Genomic DNA, 19,562 nt, shown 5'->3' with positions numbered 1-19,562 from the left:
AGCCAAGAACATAGATCATAGGAGGGAAATCCCCCTCGCCCTCCCCGCAGATCGTGCCCTGCTGAAAAGTTTGATGCCATTCATTATCATAAGTGTGCAGATACAGAGAAAGGGGGGTACAGCCTCGCATTAGAGACGAATCGAAACCAAGACGTCACGGTTTCCCAAGATTGCCATACTTGCCAGCTGAAGCAAATCCGTTGTTGATCAGCCTCCAGTTTCCTCGCTGTAGTTTATCAAATATTGTGCAACACACCTTACACGTAGACCCTTATAAAAGCCCTGTGTACTCTGAAAAAGGAAGAAGTTAAACAGACCTCTTCATCGCAGGACCGTCTCCTTTGCTGGGGGTTGGAAAAAGTCGGTATCTGTGTCACGGTAAGTTATTATGACGATTCGAAAAGACTTTGCACATTGAATCGTAAAATTCCCTTATAAACTGAGCTGTTTTCTAGGATTTAGGGTGATTTACAACCAGCAAGGTGTAGGAATGGGTAAAAGCCAATCAAACAAGATTTGTACCGTACTGGAAGTGTTTTACCAGTGATTTAAAAGTTAAGGAATTTGTTAAAGATTGAAACAAAAGTCGTTGCGCCCTGTTTGGGTGGGGGCGTCCTTTGGATTTTTTTTTTAAACTGCCTATAGCCTACAAATGAGTTCTCAGTGTATTAATGACAATTGAAGATTATATCAAATTTAATCTGAATCTTGACCATTATGATATTTTTGTTTTGTAGGTGAGCCTAGTAGCTAGTGAGTTTTGCTTGACGACTTTTTCAACCTCATTGTTACGCTGACACACCTTCTTTTAGGCTATTTCTTAAAGCAGCAATACGGAGTTCTGTTCCAAAACTAGTAAGCTTACTGCCTTAAAGTCATGCAAAAACCTTGCAAACACCACCAACAGCCCAGCTGACACTGATAGAAGCTTGCCAACACACTAACTAGTGTCTTTTGGCAGTAAAACTGGCAATGTCATGTGTGTGAAAGCTTATCTCCCATTTTGCAGGATGTTCCAGCACATTACACAGAACTTCAAAAGGCATATCTTGGAAGGCTAGTGGGGAAGTGGGGTTTATCTTTCCTTCACATGACCATATGCTATCAAAATTAATTTGAGGATGGTACCAAAATGAGTTGCCTATAAAACCATACCTCAAAAAGTGTCAAATTGTTGCATAGTGTTACTTTAATGTTTATGGGAATATACCTTGTAGATGATTGTTAGAATCATAAAAATCATCAGATAAGGAAAGTGCTGACTGGTCTGGTTGTATTGTGCTCTGTAATAAAACCTTTAGTCTAATGGAGGCAAAAAAAAGCACAAAAGGGTCCAAAAGCAATTAAAATGAACAAAATATTGGTGGGGACAATTGTATCTTTCCCAAACTTTGGTAGGGACTAGTCCCTATGGAAGTGCAATTACACCTGCCTCTTTGATGTTGGAAGATATTTCATCTATATGTTTTAAAATGTGTCTTTCAGGATAAAATGAACAATGCTGCTGGGTTTGCCACAATCTACAGATACCAAGGAGACAAGGTGAATCTAAATTACGACAGTTTCTTGAGTTTAGATTGACAAAGGCTGCTAAAACACTAATTTCATTACACCTACAACTATCACTTTATTACAGTGCATGAAATGCCCTGTATTGTTATTCCTAGGCTTCTTCTTCTTCTTCTTCTTATTCTTGTTACCTTTTTCTGCGATTAATTCAGCCCGAACCGCTTAACGTAGAAACTTCATTCAAACTTTGTCGCGTAGGTCTTGTAAACGACACTTATGCTATGTATTTTTCACTTTTCTAAACTTTATACTTTTTAAGATATTAAAGAAAAACGAATATAAATTTCTCCCATTGACTTACATTGGGCCATTATGACATCATAATAGGGTCTTTAAACTGGCTTGCACCTGTGCTTTACTGACACCTGTGCCAAATCCAAAGAACGTCTTCTCTCTCTGTCCCTCTCAAGTTAACTGTAACTAGGAACATTAAGACGCCATCTATTCTCTATTTTTTTTTCTCTACAACTCTCCATCTTTCTCTCTCAGTCAACTTTCTCTCACACTCAATCTCTCTTCTTCACTCCATTTTTATCTCCTTTTTTCAATATTTTCACTCTCTCTTTATCTCTTCATCCAGAGCCACTCTTGTTCACTCTTCTTTCCTTCTTCCACTCTTCTTTCCTTTCTTATTTTCTTCTTCCATTTTTCTTTCCTTCTTCCACTCTTCTTGCCTTTCTTTTTTCCTTCATCCACTTTTCTTTCCTTTCTTCACTCTTCTTTCCTTCTTACACTCTTCTTTCCTTTCTTCTTTCCTTCTTTCACTCTTCTTTCTTTTCTTATTTCCTTCTTCCACTCTTCTTTCCTTCCTTCACTCTTCTTTCCTTTCTTCTTTCATTATTTCACTCTTCTTTCTTTTCTTCTTTCCTTCTTCCACTCTTCTTTCCTTTCTTCACTCTTCTTTCTTTTCTTCTTTCCTTCTTTCACTCTTCTTTCCTTTCTTCTTTCCTTCTTCCACTCTTCTCTCCTTTCTTCTTTCCTTTTGTCTTTCCTTCTTCCACTCTTCTTTCCTTTCTTCTTTCCTTCTTTCACTCTTCTTTCTTTTCTTCTTCCTTTCTTTCATTTCATGCACTGGTATTTCCTTCAGGAAATGCATTTTCTAGTTATTAGTTTAATCATTAATATATTTCACTGTATAGTATTACAGTGCATGAAATGCCCTGTATTGTTATTCCTAGGCTTCTTCTTCTTCTTATTCTTGTTACCTTTTTCTGCGATTAATTCAGCCCGAACCGCTTAACGTAGAAACTTCATTCAAACTTTGTCGCGTAGGTCTTGTAAAGGACACTTATGCTATGTATTTTTCACTTTTCTAAACTTTATACTTTTTAAGATATTAAATAAAAACGAATCGAAATTTTCCCATTGACTTACATTGGGCCATTATGACATCATAATAGGGTCTTTAAACTGGCTTGCACCTGTGCTTCACTGACAGCTGCGCTAAATCAAAGGAACCTCTTCTCTGTCCCTCTCAATTAAACTGTAACTAGGAACATTAAGACACCTTCCATTCTCTACTTTTTTTCTCTCCATCTCTCCATCTTTCTCTCTATCCCTCTCAGTCTACTTTCTCTCACACTCAATCTCTCTTCTTCACTCCATTTTTATCTCCTTTTTTCAATATTTACAGTGCATGAAATGCCCTGTATTGTTATTCCTAGGCTTCTTCTTCTTCTTATTATTACAGTGCATGAAATGCCCTGTATTGTTATTCCTAGGCTTCTTCTTCTTCTTCTTCTTCTTCTTCTTCTTATTCTTGTTACCTTTTTCTGCGATTAATTCAGCCCGAACCACTTAACGTAGAAACTTCATTCAAACTTTGTCGCGTAGGTCTTGTAAAGGACACTTATGCTATGTATTTTTCACTTTTCTAAACTTTATACTTTTTAAGATATTAAATAAAAACGAATCGAAATTTTCCCATTGACTTACATTGGGCCATTATGACATCATAATAGGGTCTTTAAACTGGCTTGCACCTGTGCTTCACTGACAGCTGCGCTAAATCAAAGGAACCTCTTCTCTGTCCCTCTCAATTAAACTGTAACTAGGAACATTAAGACACCTTCCATTCTCTACTTTTTTTCTCTCCATCTCTCCATCTTTCTCTCTATCCCTCTCAGTCTACTTTCTCTCACACTCAATCTCTCTTCTTCACTCCATTTTTATCTCCTTTTTTCAATATTTACAGTGCATGAAATGCCCTGTATTGTTATTCCTAGGCTTCTTCTTCTTATTATTATTACAGTGCATGAAATGCCCTGTATTGTTATTCCTAGGCTTCTTCTTCTTCTTCTTCTTCTTCTTCTTCTTCTTATTCTTGTTACCTTTTTCTGCGATTAATTCAGCCCGAACCACTTAACGTAGAAACTTCATTCAAACTTTGTCGCGTAGGTCTTGTAAACGACACTTATGCTATGTATTTTTCACTTTTCTAAACTTTATACTTTTTAAGATATTAAAGAAAAACGAATATAAATTTCTCCCATTGACTTACATTGGGCCATTATGACATCATAATAGGGTCTTTAAACTGGCTTGCACCTGTGCTTTACTCTGCCGTGCTAAGGCAAAAGACCAACTTCAAGTTTGGTCAAAAATGAGTTTTTGACGTATTTGTAAAATATCAGCAGTAATTAAACAAATGTACTGATATTAAATGTACTACTAACATGCCATTATCAAATTAAAGCCAGTGACATCAGTTTTTTTGGTTGATTTCACGATGTATAGGCTACCGACAGTTAGCATACCAAGCTAGGTAGCATTACCATTAGAATTGCATGGCAGATATGCTAAGCTATCGGGCTATTCCCCCACCCAGTGCCTGTGGCTAGTCCGAAAAAGGTGCATCTAAATCGGGTAACTTCGCTTGGCGAGCCGGGGCATGTGGAGGGGGAAAATGGGCCTCATTCTCTATCGTTCTCTCTCTCTCTCTCTCTCTCTCTCTCTCTCTCTCTCACACACACACACACACACACACACACACCCCAATGGACTGACATAGATGTTTTATGTGTTTCATGTGACAATTCAAGTTCATTGTTTTATGTGCTTAATGTGATAATTCAATGGTGTGTGTGTGTGTGTGTGTGTGTGTGTGTGTGATAATCATTGTATTGGTAATTGTGATAAATGAAATAGTATTACTACTGATTAATTAATAGGGTCATTATTCCATTGTTATCATACCACTGAGCTTTAACATAGAAGTTACTGCCTTCTGCCTTAGTATGCTTCACTGACACCTGTGCCAAATCCAAAGAACCTCTTCTCTCTCTGTCCCTCTCAATTTAACTGTAACTAGGAACATTAAGACACCATCCATTCTCTATTTTTTTTTCTCTCCATCTCTCCATCTTTCTCTCTGTCAACTTTCTCTCACACTCAATCTCTCTTCTTCACTCCATTTTTATCTCCTTTTTTCAATATTTTCACTCTCTCTTTATCTCTTCATCCAGAGCCACTCTTGTTCACTCTTCTTTCCTTCTTCCACTCTTCTTTCCTTTCTTATTTTCTTCTTCCATTTTTCTTTCCTTCTTCCACTCTTCTTGCCTTTCTTTTTTCCTTCATCCACTCTTCTTTCCTTCTTCCACTTTTCTTTCCTTTCTTCACTCTTCTTTCCTTCTTACACTCTTCTTTCCTTTCTTCTTTCCTTCTTTCACTCTTCTTTCTTTCCTTATTTCCTTCTTCCACTCTTCTTTCCTTCCTTCACTCTTCTTTCCTTTCTTCTTTCATTATTTCACTCTTCTTTCTTTTCTTCTTTCCTTCTTCCACTCTTCTTTCCTTTCTTCACTCTTCTTTCTTTTCTTCTTTCCTTCTTTCACTCTTCTTTCCTTTCTTATTTCCCTCTTCCACTCTTCTCTCCTTTCTTCACTCTTCTTTCCTTTTGTCTTTCCTTCTTCCACTCTTCTTGCCTTTCTTTTTTCCTTCATCCACTCTTCTTTCCTTCTTACACTCTTCTTTCCTTTCTTCTTTCCTTCTTTCACTCTTCTTTCTTTTCTTCTTCCTTTCTTAACCTTTGCATTTCATGCACTGGTATTTCCTTCAGGAAATGCATTTTCTAGTTCTTGTTACCTTTTTCTGCGATTAATTCAGCCCGAACCGCTTAACGTAGAAACTTCATTCAAACTTTGTCGCGTAGGTCTTGTAAACGACACTTATGCTATGTATTTTTCACTTTTCTAAACTTTATACTAGATATTAAAGAAAAACGAATATAAATTTCTCCCATTGACTTACATTGGGCCATTATGACATCATAATAGGGTCTTTAAACTGGCTTGCACCTGTGCTTTACTGACAGCTGCGCCAAATCAAAGGAACCGCTTCTCTCTCTGTCCCTCTCAATTTAACTGTAACTAGGAACATTAAGACACCATCCATTCTCAATTTTTTTTCTCTCCATCTCGCCATCTTTCTCTCTCAGTCTACTTTCTCTCACACTCAATCTCTCTTCTTCACTCCATTTTTATCTCCTTTTTTCAATATTTTCACTCTCTTTTTCTCTTTCACTCTTCTTTCCTTCTTCCACTCATCTTTCCTTCTTCCACTCTTCTTTCCTTCTTTCACTTTTCTTTCCTTTCTTCACTCTCCTTTCTTCTTTCCTTCCTTCACTCTTCTTTCCTTTTCTTCTTTCCTTCTTCAACTATTATTTCCTTCTTTCACTCTTCTTTCCTTTCTTCACTCTTCTTTCTTTTCTTCTTTCCTTCTTTCACTCTTCTTTCCTTCATCCTCTCTTCTCTCCTTTCTTCACTCTTCTATCCTTTCTTCTTTCCTTCTTCCACTCTTCTTTCCTTCTTTCACTCTTCTTTCTTTTCTTCTTCCTTTCCTAACTTTTGCATTTCATGCACTGGTATTTCCTTCAGGAAATGCATTTTCTAGTTTCACTCTCTTTTTCTCTTTCACTCTTCTTTCCTTCTTCCACTCATCTTTCCTTCTTCCACTCTTTTTTCCTTCTTTCACTTTTCTTTCCTTTCTTCACTCTCCTTTCTTCTTTCCTTCTTTCACTCTTCTTTCCTTTTCTTCTTTCCTTCTTCAACTATTATTTCCTTCTTTCACTCTTCTTTCCTTTCTTTACTCTTCTTTCTTTTCTTCTTCCACTCTTCTTTCCTTTCTTCACTCTTCTTTCTTTTCTTCATTCCTTCTTTCACTCTTCTTTCCTTCATCCTCTCTTCTCTCCTTTCTTCACTCTTCTTTCTTTTCTTCTTTCCTTCTTTCACTCTTCTTTCTTTTCTTCTTCCTTTCCTAACTTTTGCATTTCATGCACTGGTATTTCCTTCAGGAAATGCATTTTCTAGTTAAAGTTCATTATACGTTTTGTAAGTTTATTACATCATTTTCCATCACAGTTTATTTTTTCATTATTTTGTTTCACTATAAATATTGTGCCCAGTAGGGTTATATGGAGCTATTCATTGTTATGCTTTTCCTGCTGTAGGACCTGGGATCCAAGCAAAGAACAATCAAAGACCAAGGTATAGTTGTCTGTATGATTCTGTATTTAACATTGTGTAGATATTCTTTGCTAGAGGAGAATGAGTCATTTAATTGTGCAGACATATACTGTATGTGTTATTACCTTTTGGTAAATAGTCACTGTAATCTGTAACTGCAAAACATGATCACTCTTTCAAAAAATGTTAAGCTCATAGTATCATGACCTGTGCAACTGGTCATTCAAGGGTTAGGGCACAAAACCTCTTGCGAGAGGTTGTTAATGGCACCACCTCATGCAACAACAACTAAACCCATCTGCTAGCTATAAGAATCGCCTTAATTCACCCACACTTGAATTTACATCCCCTAGAACAAGGCTGCCCAATTTGGGGCCCGCTGGATTTATTTTGGCCCGCGCTCCGGTCAGAATTATAGTCAGAACGTCATTTGTCACACAGCATTTTAACCCATTTTGAACAGGGTCTCTGTTTCAACATCATATTTAACTCAGACTGGTTGCAGTTCACTGCTTGGCCACAATTTTAACATTGTTTCAGATGGGTCAAGGGGGGCGCTATTGACCTTTTGTCAATACAGAGCCATATCTATGGTTATCTAGTTGCTATGCTACCTAACTAGCTAGCTAAGGAAAACTTTTACCTTAACCTTAAACGATTTAAATGGAAGAGCTCCGTTTGCATGAAGTGATAGCAAAAAAAAAAGGTAGAAACCCTCAGGGTACCTGTGCAACTTCGTATGAACAAGTTCATATTCATGAGTTCAAATTCACACATGTCAAGACAGGTTCATTACAAGCTAGCAGCTGCCAACTGTAACTACCTTACCTATGTGTGTGTAAAGAATGTTGATATGAAATATGAAAACAACCAGTAGTCAATGTGCAAGCTCTCAATTGAATGTTGATTTAAGATACTCTATCGGATTTAGGGCAGTCTGTCCTTCAGTTGAGGTTTAACATCTTCCCTGTGTATGTCCTTAATAGATTATATTAAATTAGTTTGATATGTTAATAAATGTTTCTTTTTTTACCTGAAGTAAATGTTATCTCTCCCCATTATTTTCTTCAGAATACTTCATTTACATGTTAAAATCAGAAACAAATCAAGTAACTTTGAGTGTTGCAAGCTTGTGATCTCAGTGTTGTACACAAAGGAAGGACATTTTGTGTCAGCCGAAAACCGTCTTACGAATGATATCAATAATTTCACGCATGCACAAATATATATCTACAGCTGCAAAACTTTATTGCACATCATTTCACAAGCTCAAAAGGTCTTTAATTTGATCCAATACAACTAAACAATTCAGAATTCTTCTAACACTTCCAATTCCCATTTCCTTCTACCCCTTGCCCTCTCCCCAATCCATAGGGTACACCATCACCAGTCCCCTTATCTGACACAGTTGGCAAACCACCAGACTTGCCACAGAGGATAGACGACTGGACCAGAGAAGATGTTCGTCAGTGGTTACTTACAAATCTGAAGGTGCAACAAGAGTATGCGGACAGACTCTATGATGAAGATGTCTCAGGAGCCAGTCTCGCCTGCTTTGGAAAACAAGACTTAATTGATCTAGGCATTCGGCATGGACCTGCAGTCTTAATTGTTAAAAATGTAGAGAAGGTAAAAAAACTCCAGGACAGTTTAGACATATGTTCTCATACCAAGGAAACAGAAACAATGACTGTGGGTAAGAAAGATACTTCAGTAAAACATAGGGATGTGGTTTCCTTTCAATCCGCTAACAGTCCAAACAAAAATCCTGTGGTTGAAATAGACGCTAGGAGTGCTTCAGAGAAGGATATGACAGTTTCAGACAGCCGGACAGAAAATGAACAGAGCAGTGAATCTCCATCACATGTCAACCTACACAAGGCAGATGTAAAACCCAAAATAAAACAAAAGGATGGCCTCTCCACCACAAAACATCTGCCTGTCGAACAACGCATTTCCCAACCACGTCCCTTTGACCAAAACAGTCCGTCCTTCATGTACACACAAAATGAACTGCTTCCTGAAGAGACAGGTCAAACCAATCTGATTGACCCCATCCATGAGTTCAAAGTAATGGTAAACACAGAGAATGCCACTGAGAAGGAGATTCTTCATAAATTCAGCTTTGAGGTGTTCAGGTTTGCAGCTGCATGCATGAATGTTCGGACAAATGGAACCATCCATTTTGGAGTAGGAGATACACCACACTATAGACACGGTCAGGTGGTTGGCTTAAAGATGATTTCACGTGAGAAATACATAGATGAGTTTGACTTGCGACTGAAGGAATATTTTGAGGAGAACCAAAGTGTTGCAAGAGCATGCATCAGGCCTCCTAAATTCATCCCAGTCCAGCGTTTAGATGGTGCATCTTCAAAACTGTGGGTTATTGAGGTTGACATTGTACCTAATTATTCAGAGACTCAAGAGAAATTATTCTGCATTTCTGTCATTAAAGAGGTTGAGGGGAAGAAATGCAAAACTGAGTGCCTATTTGTCCGACAGGGAGCAAACAGCATTAATTTACATGCTGAGAAAAATCCAAGAAAATTGCAGGAGAAGCTCATGGCTCTGTCTGCGGATGTGCAGACCTGGGCATCAACACGGAAGTCTGTGGAACAAAGATTTTTTCAAAAACCATCTCAGAGTCATCAAGGACGAAAGCTACAACAGCTTATCACTCTTGGTAGAGACACACTGGAACATTCCCTACAATTTTTGGTTGTTACAAACAAATGCCATGAAAGTGAACTTGAGCACTTGGGCTTTTTGAAAGAGCTGAAGTTGTTTGCTGTACTTGATTTTGACCCTGAATCAGAAGTCATGGGGACGTGCAATTTCTTTCGACAGGATCGCCATGCTAACCTTCACTTTCCTCGCATGTACAATAACTCGGAGAGTGTTTCCACAACTGCTGGAAAGTTAAATCTACACACAAACACAAGCTGGGTCTTCTGCAATGGACGAGCAAATGAGGACAATGAGAACGATTTACCCTTTGACCCAAGCAACTGGCTGAAGAAACGAGCAGGGGAAGTGAGTGACATGATTCATTTTATTTGCAATCCTGACATTCTTCCAAAAGACAGACTTGTGGTAGTATTTTTACTGCATTCTGGGATTACCGATGTCTCCAATCCTCTCCTTGAAACCTTTTGTGCAATTTACCGGAAACTTGGAGGGGAAGACAACATGCTATGTATTTGCAAAGATTCCACAGTGTTCAGCCAATGGAGAGAAGTTGTGGGGAACCGATGCCAGATTGACATCAGCAGTAGATGTATCTATGAGTTGAGCCTGTATGAAGTGAACTGCACCATAAACAAGGTAAAAGAGCCACAGACTCGGTCATCACAGAGATATCTACCTTCTACCAGCTCCAGCTCTGTCCTCCTGACAAAAAGAGATGAGGAACTAATGACCTTCCTTGACATCCTGAGTGAGAGTGAGTGTGAAAACACTGAGATTGAGGCCATGGAGTCTTTCAAGGATTTCAAGACTAAAATTGAGGAGGACTTCTATAGAGGAGGACAAGTGACCTGGTGGAATTTTTACCTCTCTGAAGAACCAGGCAAGCAGCCCTTCATCAAACGTGCTCAGTATGAAGATCTCTACAATCTGATGACGCCTACAGGTGGGTACACTTCGTCATGCATCATCATCAGCTTGTTTCATCATCCAGGTTGTGGGGGGACTACTTTGGCTATGCATGTGCTATGGAACTTGAGAAAGAAATTCAGATGTGCGGTCATTAAAAACAATACTGCGCAGAACAGTGAGATTGCAGCCCAAGTCATACAGTTGCTGACCTATGGGAAAGACAAGCAGTCAAGCTACACTCCTGTGCTTCTTTTGGTGGACAACTGGGAAGATGTGGAGGACTTGCAAAGATGCATTGTTTATGCAGCTCATGAGAAAAAGAAGCAGGACAGCGTGCTGGTAATCATACTTAATTGCCAAAGATCCCAGTTTCCTGCTGCAAGTTCCCGAAATAGTAGAATCGACAGCGTGTTCATTACTTATAAGCTCTCACCCAGGGAACAAGGCTTTTTCCAAGAGAAGTTGAAAGAATTGAAAGGCCACCATGAAAAACCAGAGACATTTTATGCTTTTGTGATCATGACTAACAACTTCAGCGAAAGCTACATAGAGAGTTTAGTATGCAACACTCTCAAAGACCTGGATGTCTCCACAAAGGTAGGTCAACTCGTGTCATTCCTGGCACTTCTGAACACATACATAAATGGCTCCTGCATGTCACTGTCACTGTGTGAAGAGTTTGTTGGGATCAGAAATGCTTTATGGGGAAAGGAAACATTGTGGGACAAAATGAATCCTTACTCTACATTGTTCATTGGCTTCAAAGTTGAGGAGTGTGGGACATACCAAGCAGTTCGATTCTTGCACCAGATGATCGCAAAACACTGCCTTCAGGTTCTTACTTGCAAGCACCATCTGAAACTAAGTGAAATCACAACCAACCTTTTGCATTGTGACCTTCTTTACAAATCTGGCATGGGTAAAGACATACTGGTCCAAAACATCTTAAGTATGTTAATCACTCGGCAAAGGAAACAACTTGGAGATGATAAAGACACACTGTTTTCTCCTTTGGTGGAAGAAATGCCAATGGCTGAGGGAGAGGAAGTGTTAACACATGCAATACAGAGATTTGACAGAAATGCAACTGTGCCCCAAGCTCTGGCAAGACATTTCTACCTGAAAGAAAAAGATTTTTCATCAGCACTGCGGTGGGCTTTGGATGCCCAACAGAAGAACAACAATTCATACATTGCAGACACTCTTGGTCAAGTGTACAAAAGTAATCTAAAGCATGAAATTGAATGCAATGAAGACATCACCCCAGACAACCTGAACATGTATTTGGAGTTAGCATCGAAGGCCACAAAATCTTTTAAAGATTCACAAGAACTAGCAAAGAGAGATGAGCCCATGGATTGTTTTGAGCAAAGATCTGAGACAAGAAGACGACAAGAGGGGTACAATACATCTGGATATGTGGGTGAAATGGATGTGATCATGATCATCTTTCAAATTCTTGAGGACATTCCTGTTTTCAGCAAAAATGATCTTCACCAGTGGCATAAAATGGTTCAGTTCCTGAGGGGAAACATATCCATGGATTTCTTCCATGAAACCAGCTGCAAAGCCAATTATGAATTTATAGCTGTGCTGACCAGCCATGAGAAATTCCTGGGTTCACTGAAGCCAAGGATGAAGGACATTTTTGTATTCTTCGAGAATTACTTCACATACCTGAAACCCAGATCAATTGAAAGACAAACAGTTGAAGAGCGAAACAAACGAAAAGTGTCAGAAGTATTTAGGAAATATGTCAAGATTTTCTGCATATCTGGAGAAGAGAGAGAAACTGAGAGAGCCAAACAACCAATTATCAGTTTACAGCAAACTGTTGAAGAAAACAGGCGTGATCTTGAGGAAAAACGTGCCGATACATTTGCTGGGATGCTCCAATGTTTGAATGAAAAAAATGGATCACAGATGGAGCATATTTTAAACAAATGGCAGTTCATTTTTGAAAACTCATCAAGAAGGTCCTCCACCAACAGGGTCAATTTCATCCTGGCAAACATCATTGTTCACTGTGTCTTGCCCAAGTCCACAAAGATCAGGAGGTACAATGACTTAATCCCTCTTCTCAATGAAGTGCTACAAAATGAGGGTACTCATTCAGACTGCACAGAAGTTTACTTCCTTGCCATGGTGCTTCTGTGGCCAGGAAAGGACAGCATCCTGGAAAATACAATATTCAAAAACATCTGCACCTATGTCACATCCACAAAGAGGTCCTTCCATCGCCGATTCCATTACATCTCGCCAGCTAGGAGTTGCATTGCCCACTTCTACTTGGGAAAGTCCAAGGGCCTAAAGAGAATTGTCCACAAAGCAAAGATCGACCAGGCGATTGACCCTGAAAAACGCAAAAACCCCCACCAGCTATGGCAAAGTGGAGCCATATGGAGAGAGCCTGGGGTGAACCAGTTGCTGTTGCGAGTCAAAGGGAAAACTGAAAATGGTGAAATCTATGTGCATTATCCGGGCAACCTCAGAATCCCAGTGCGCCCCGTTTACCTTGGAGGTCTGCGCGGGGGATCCAGTATTGAAGAAGTGTCCTTTTATCTTGGGTTTACCATGGAGGGACCAGTTGCATATGATCTTAAGTATATGAATGACCCATAAGATTGTCTTTTTTTGCTGGAACTTGAGGCAAATATTAACTGACCTAGTGAAATTGTAGTATTTCATCAGATTTTCTTGAATGGTCTTTTCGGTCAACCTAATTTCAAATGGTTTTCGGTGGAAAAGTAACACATTTTTAAGGAAATAATCAATTTACATAGATGTGTTATACTTCCACTTTTTTTAAAGAGGGAACAATCTTATGGCAAATTATGACATTATGAAATTATATTTCTCAAGTATGTTTTGAAATGCACTTTAACTAGTAGGCTTATTATGCTGATGATATTGAGCAGACACTTGTACAAAGTGACTATAAGGAGGAAAAAAGTATTTGACATGCTACTTTGCTGTACATTTGTTTGTTCTGCAAATGTTTTGTAATTGTTTGTTGAATACTGAATATTTAAAAAGTAGTGTGAGTATATCATTTTAGTAAGTTCTCTTTAGATAATTTCAATGAAATGCAATTTTGCACTCTACATTTGGCCTTAGACTATTTACATCATATTATACATAAGACATCTATCCTGTTGGATTTGTGCTGTAAATGTACTTTTCACTGCTTAATTAAACATTATTGTTCACTGGAGATGAAATACAGTAACATATTTTTGCATTTTTCTATTTAGTACATTTTCTCTTGTCAATCAGATGAACGTACAATACCCTCCAGAATTATTGGCACCCTAAGTGAATATGAGCAGGCTATGAAAAAAAATGTCTTTGCTTTTTATCCTCTGGGTCTTTCACGCAAAATATATACAAAAAATATTCACTTTTCATTGAAGTAAAATTATTGAAAGAATTTATTTAGTTTTTTTACATTAAATAAATATTTTTTCTCCAAAACATGTATGCCACAATGATTGGCGCCCCTCGAAAATATTATAATTAAAATCTAACTGAAATATATTTCCAATCATGTATTACATTTTTAAGTTCACCTGTTTTTATTAGGAACTCTTAAGTGGTCAACCATTACTTCCTGTTTCACTTGGATTTAAATGTGAGAGTCACACAGGCCAAATTCCCTTAGTCACTCATCACTATGGGAAAGTACCAAGAACACAGTGACAAAGGTTGTTAAGCTGCACAAATCAGGACATAAAAAAGTCTCAGAACAGTTGAAAATACCCATTTCCACTATCATGGCTATATGACTACAACATGACTATAATTACGAAGTTTAAAGCGACAGGAGATGTTAAGAATCAGCCTGGAAAAGGACGTATGTGCACATTGACCTCACGCACCGTGAGGAGGATGATTTGACTGGCAAAAGAATGTCCAAAGGTCATATAGTGCCCTCCACAATTATTGGCACCATAAGTGAATATGGGCAAAACAGGCTATGAAAAAAATTGTCTTTGAAGTTTATCCACTTGGTCTTTCACTCAAAATATTCACAAAATTCTTACCTTTTCATTGAAGTAAAATTACTGAAAGAAATTTTTTTTGACGTTAAATCAAATATTTTCTCCAAAACGTGGGTGCCACAATTATTGGCACCCCTAGAAAATCTTAAAATTAAAATCTAACTGAAGTATATTAGCAGTCATGTTTTACAATTTAAGTTCATCTGTTTGATTAGGAACTCTTAAGTGGTCAACCATGACTTCCTGTTTCACTCTGGTATAAATATGAGAGTTTACCCTCCATTTATTAGTCATTCATCAAGATGGGAAAGACGAAAGAACACAGTGTGACAAAAAGTTGTTGATCTGCAGAGATTCGGAAAAGGAAAAATAAAATATCTAAACAGTTGAAAATACACATTTCCACAATCAGGGCAATAGTTAAGAAGTTCAAAGAGACAGCAGATGTAAGGAATCAGCCTGGAAAAGGACCTGTCTGTAAATTGACCCCACACACCGTGAGGAGGATGGTTCGACTGGCAAAAGAATCTCCTAGGATCACAGCTGGAGAATTGCTGGGGTAAATTGAGTCCTGGGGTCAGAAAGTCTCCAGAACTACCATCAGACGCCACCTACATCACCACAAATTGTTTTGGAGGGTTACCAGAAAAAAGCCTCTGCTATCAATCAACAACAACCTAAAGCGCCAAGTTATAAATGAGGAAGCACCAGTCTAGCCAGGAAAGTGATCCACCATCCCCCTCTGGTGGTCCCAGGAGTAGTTTTATCTTCATTTTGAGTAAATGACGAACTGCTGTGAAATGATCCCTTTCCTGTTCTACCTTAGACCGCCACCATGGAACTCCAATGTTGATGGAGGGGGTCCGATGCATAGGACCAGAGAAGGAGTCCAGCCCCAGACACACTGACCGAAAGAAGGTTTGATGCCTTAAGCCCAGCAACCAGCAATACTAGAAGAGTCACATCTACACAGACTGAATCTGTACTACTCAAATATACTCATCAGCTATTTGAACAACAATATCATATCTCTAGTTGAGGACTTACACTAACAGAACTGGGGCTTAACAGATGTTCACTGGTCAGTGGTTTCATCCACAATGACCAGTAGTTTCACTTTGTGTGTTCTCTGGTTTCCATCTTAATTTTGGAGTAAGGAAGTGTATGCAGGGTTTAAAGAGGAAGTTTTTTGTTCTCCTCTCCAACCTTTACTTCCCTGTAGATTAGCTTTACCTGCCTATCCACCATTCAGTCGGTCCAATTTTTTTTCATTCTCTTTTAAAGATCGGATGGGGGGACCCCATACATACCATCGTCTTGGACCCCCAATTTGCTAAATCCGCCACTGATCGTGGTCAACTCACCTTACGAGTAGACCCGTATAAATCGCTATGTACTCTGAAAAATGTTAAGTAAGTTTTACAAACCCATCAGGACCATCTCCTTTGCTGGGGGTCGGGAAAAATCGGCATCTATGTCACGGTAAGTCATTATGAGGATGCGAAAAGATTTTTTCACATTTAATCGTGAAACTCCCTGGTAAACTAATTGTCTTCCAGGATTGAGAGTGATTTACAAACAGCAAGGTGTAGTAGCCTATCAAGCTAGATTTTTTTTTTGTTACCGTACAGACGTGTTTTTAATGCCAACGTTAAAGGTTTAGGAAACTTTGTTATATGATGAAACAAAAGTCATTGTGACAAAGTTGGGTGGAGCCGTCAGTTGTATTTTTTAACTGCCTATACAATTGAGTTCTCATTGTGGGCTATTACATTACATATAGCCTACATTTAGTCATTTAGCAGACGCTTTTATCCAAAGCTACGTTCAAGGGAGAGACCAATCAAGCTACGAGCAATAGAGACCTAGTGTATCAATAGTGCCAGCAATGTAACTGATGTAAGGGCAAGTAGAGTAGGGCTACTAGTAGAAGTGCAAGTTAGGAAGGGAGGTGCTCTCTGAAGAGTTGGATCAAGTTGAGTTAAGGTTAAAGATAGAGAGGGACGCCCCTGCTCTGGTAGTGCTAGGCAGCTCGTTCCACCAATATGGAACTACGAATGAGAAATAGTCTATATTCCCGTACTTGCGCCAACGGTAGTGCTAAATGATGCTCTTTAGACGAGCGCAGCATCCTGGGAGTAACATTTGCCCTTAAAAGAGCATTTAAGTGGGTGGGAGCAGAACCAGCAATCACAACCATGTAAGGGCTGAAACAGACCAAATGCGTTTCCATAAACGTGACCAGCAAAACCATTGTGTATGGCGTGCCTTTCGTGTGCGCCTCTTATCATTTCATCTTTGCCTGCGGGGCGAGTCCGGCCAAATATTTAGAAATGATTGTCGCTGCCAAATCTGAGTACACTGTAGATATGAGTCACGCATGCGTCACTTTGCGACACTATTGTAGTACAATGAGCCAGGTAATGCTGGTGGTGTAAAGCATGAAGTGGAATGACAAGCGCATTTGTTTACGTTTGAAATCCACCAAGGTTTATGATGTTAAGATTAATGTTTATTGAATTATTAGTTAAGCAGTGCATTCATTACTAGTTACAGTAATACAACATAGCCCCATATGTTGACGTTGAGCCTTATGCTGATAACCGTTTATAATACAAATAAATATAACATTAAATGTACCCCATATGTTGACGTTGAGCGTTAGCTGTTCACCGTTTACAACACAATTAAATATAGGCTACAAGTAAATATACCCACATTAGGGCGTGAAGACTAGCCCCATATGTCGACGTTTAGCCTTATGCTGTAAACCGTTGACAAAATTATAAAACACTACGTTAAATAAACCTACATTATGCGTTAAGAGAAGCCAGATACGTTGATATTAAACCATGTATGAGCATGCGCGTCTTGGATAGTTTGCTCCTGAGCCTTCTGCCGTAAACCTTTTGTGTTTGAGCATGTGCGACTCATATCTACAGCGGACTCAGATTTGGCAGCGACAATGATAATCGCTCGGATGGGGCTGGGACACATCTAGGCATTGAACATTCTGTATTTAAAATATCTTAATAAGTAGTGAATTCAACGTGCCTGCTTCACATTAAGCAGAAGTTCGTTTATTGACACATCTAAGGACGGCCACAGCGCTTTAAAACAACGTGTTTATAGGTTACATTTTTCAAAGGTGTAAGATAAAAGGCGAGATCATCGCCAGGTGTAAGCCTACTTTCTAACTCCGTGGTTATCTCCCGTACCCTTCTGGGTACCACTTTACAATAAGACTCCATTATAAATAGTTTATAATTGGTTTATAAATATGTTATTAATTAAGTTGTAAACCCTTTGTAAGTCATTAATAAGCCCTTATAAATGAGTTATAAACACAGTTTTTATATATCGATGCGGGCTCACTATTTGGGAAGATTCCCATCTTGGCAACCCACTGTCTATCCCTTAACATAGTGTGCAGTCCATGTAATTCAAATTCAAATAAATAAAAAAAATGGATGTTGTGTCTGGATGCTACTGGATGTCCTAAAATGTCCCTCTGGATTAATAAAGTATCCATCCATCCAAGATCAAGTTACTGCTTACTACTCATTACACAACAAATCACCCTTTATTAATCAGTTACTAACATTTATAACTGGCAAAACGGAGCCTTATTGTAAAGTGTGAAACACATCATCATCTAGTAGCCAGTTACAAACATTTATAACTGGCAAAATGGAGCCTTATTGGAAAGTTTTTTTTGGCGTTGTGAGCCCTCCCCCTCCTGGGGTTTAATCTCTAGTAACAGATACCAGATACAAGAATGGTAGGGAGTGTGCAATTAGGCTAGTAGAGTGGGTTGCCAAGATGGGGATCTTCCCAAATAGTGAGCCCGCATCGACGTATAAAAACTGTGTTTATAACTCATTTATAAAGGCTTATTAATGACTTACAAAGGGTTTACAACCAAATTAATAACCTATTTATAAACCATTTATAAACCATTTATAATGGAGTCTTATTGTAAAGTGGTACCCTCTTCGGTCTGCGGTTGATGAGTAAATGGATGGCAACTTGATTTGGCCAGAAGTGAATTCAACCTGTCTGCTCCACATGATGCAGACGTTGGTTTATTTATCTTTTAAGGACGGCCACAGCGCTTTAAAACGACGTTTTACATTATTCAAAGGTGAAAGATTAAAGGCAAGAGAATCGCCAGGTGTACCTTCTCATTATGTTTGTGTGTGTGTTGTCAGTGTCTGTAATACAATGGTGTTGGCTGTAAGTTAACTCCACTTCACGTTAATCTTAGCATTTTTGACAATAAAATAAATCACATTTAGGATAACAGCCTTCTTCCTGTTAGCGGGAGTTTGTTAATGCCTGGTTGTAACAACGCGATTACAGGCGGAAAATTGGTGTTGGTAATGGAAGGAGTTCAAAATAAACTGTCATCTGGAGAGTTTAAAACAATACATAACAAGGGGAAATCTACTGTATGTACATATTTCTAGTCAATGCTGGTGTAGTATATAACGTTAGTTGTATTTAGGCATAGCAGATGCCTAGCATGTGTCGGCAATTTAATTCCGTTCTTGCAATGTGAATAATTTAATTTCAATATGGTTATCTCGCTCTTGTGCGTTTAAAGGTGCTTGTTTTGTGTGAGCAAGTTCATTGTTCTGTTGATGCTGGAGTTTAATAAAGGCAGGCTATTCATATAAAACGTATGTAAATGTGTCAGTTGTATGAACAGTAGAGACATTGGTGGGGCTCAGGTAGTACACAAAATACTATTATAGCCGTCAAGCTCCTGGGCTCAGGCACTACTCCGGAAATGATGTCGTTGGGAAATAATGTCGTTAGTGGACTATTCACAGCCAAGGGGGTATCCGTCGCTATCCGAAAAGTTAGAAAAATCAGGAGGTGCACGTTCGTGTCCGTCCAGCTCTCCGAGGAGCTTGGATGGGCGTTCCAC

The 19,562-nt window shown here is 38.8% G+C and overlaps 1 protein-coding gene across 1 annotated transcript; it reads left to right on the top strand.

Moving 5' to 3' along the window:
- Window positions 1-109: 109 nt before the first annotated feature.
- LOC308381420 (sterile alpha motif domain-containing protein 9-like) lies at window positions 110-13,371 on the top strand. Its single transcript, XM_080858983.1, has 4 exons — window positions 110-378; window positions 1,486-1,542; window positions 7,013-7,049; window positions 8,403-13,371. The coding sequence occupies exons 2-4, from the start codon at window positions 1,499-1,501 to the stop codon at window positions 13,248-13,250; spliced, it is 4,929 nt and encodes a 1,642-aa protein (XP_080715109.1). The 5' UTR covers window positions 110-378; window positions 1,486-1,498; the 3' UTR covers window positions 13,251-13,371.
- Window positions 13,372-19,562: the final 6,191 nt, after the last annotated feature.

This window comes from Sprattus sprattus, assembly GCF_963457725.1.
Source record: "Sprattus sprattus genome assembly, chromosome: 20".
NCBI lineage: Eukaryota > Metazoa > Chordata > Actinopteri > Clupeiformes > Clupeidae > Sprattus > Sprattus sprattus.
This window is presented reverse-complemented; position numbering and strand designations above follow the sequence as displayed.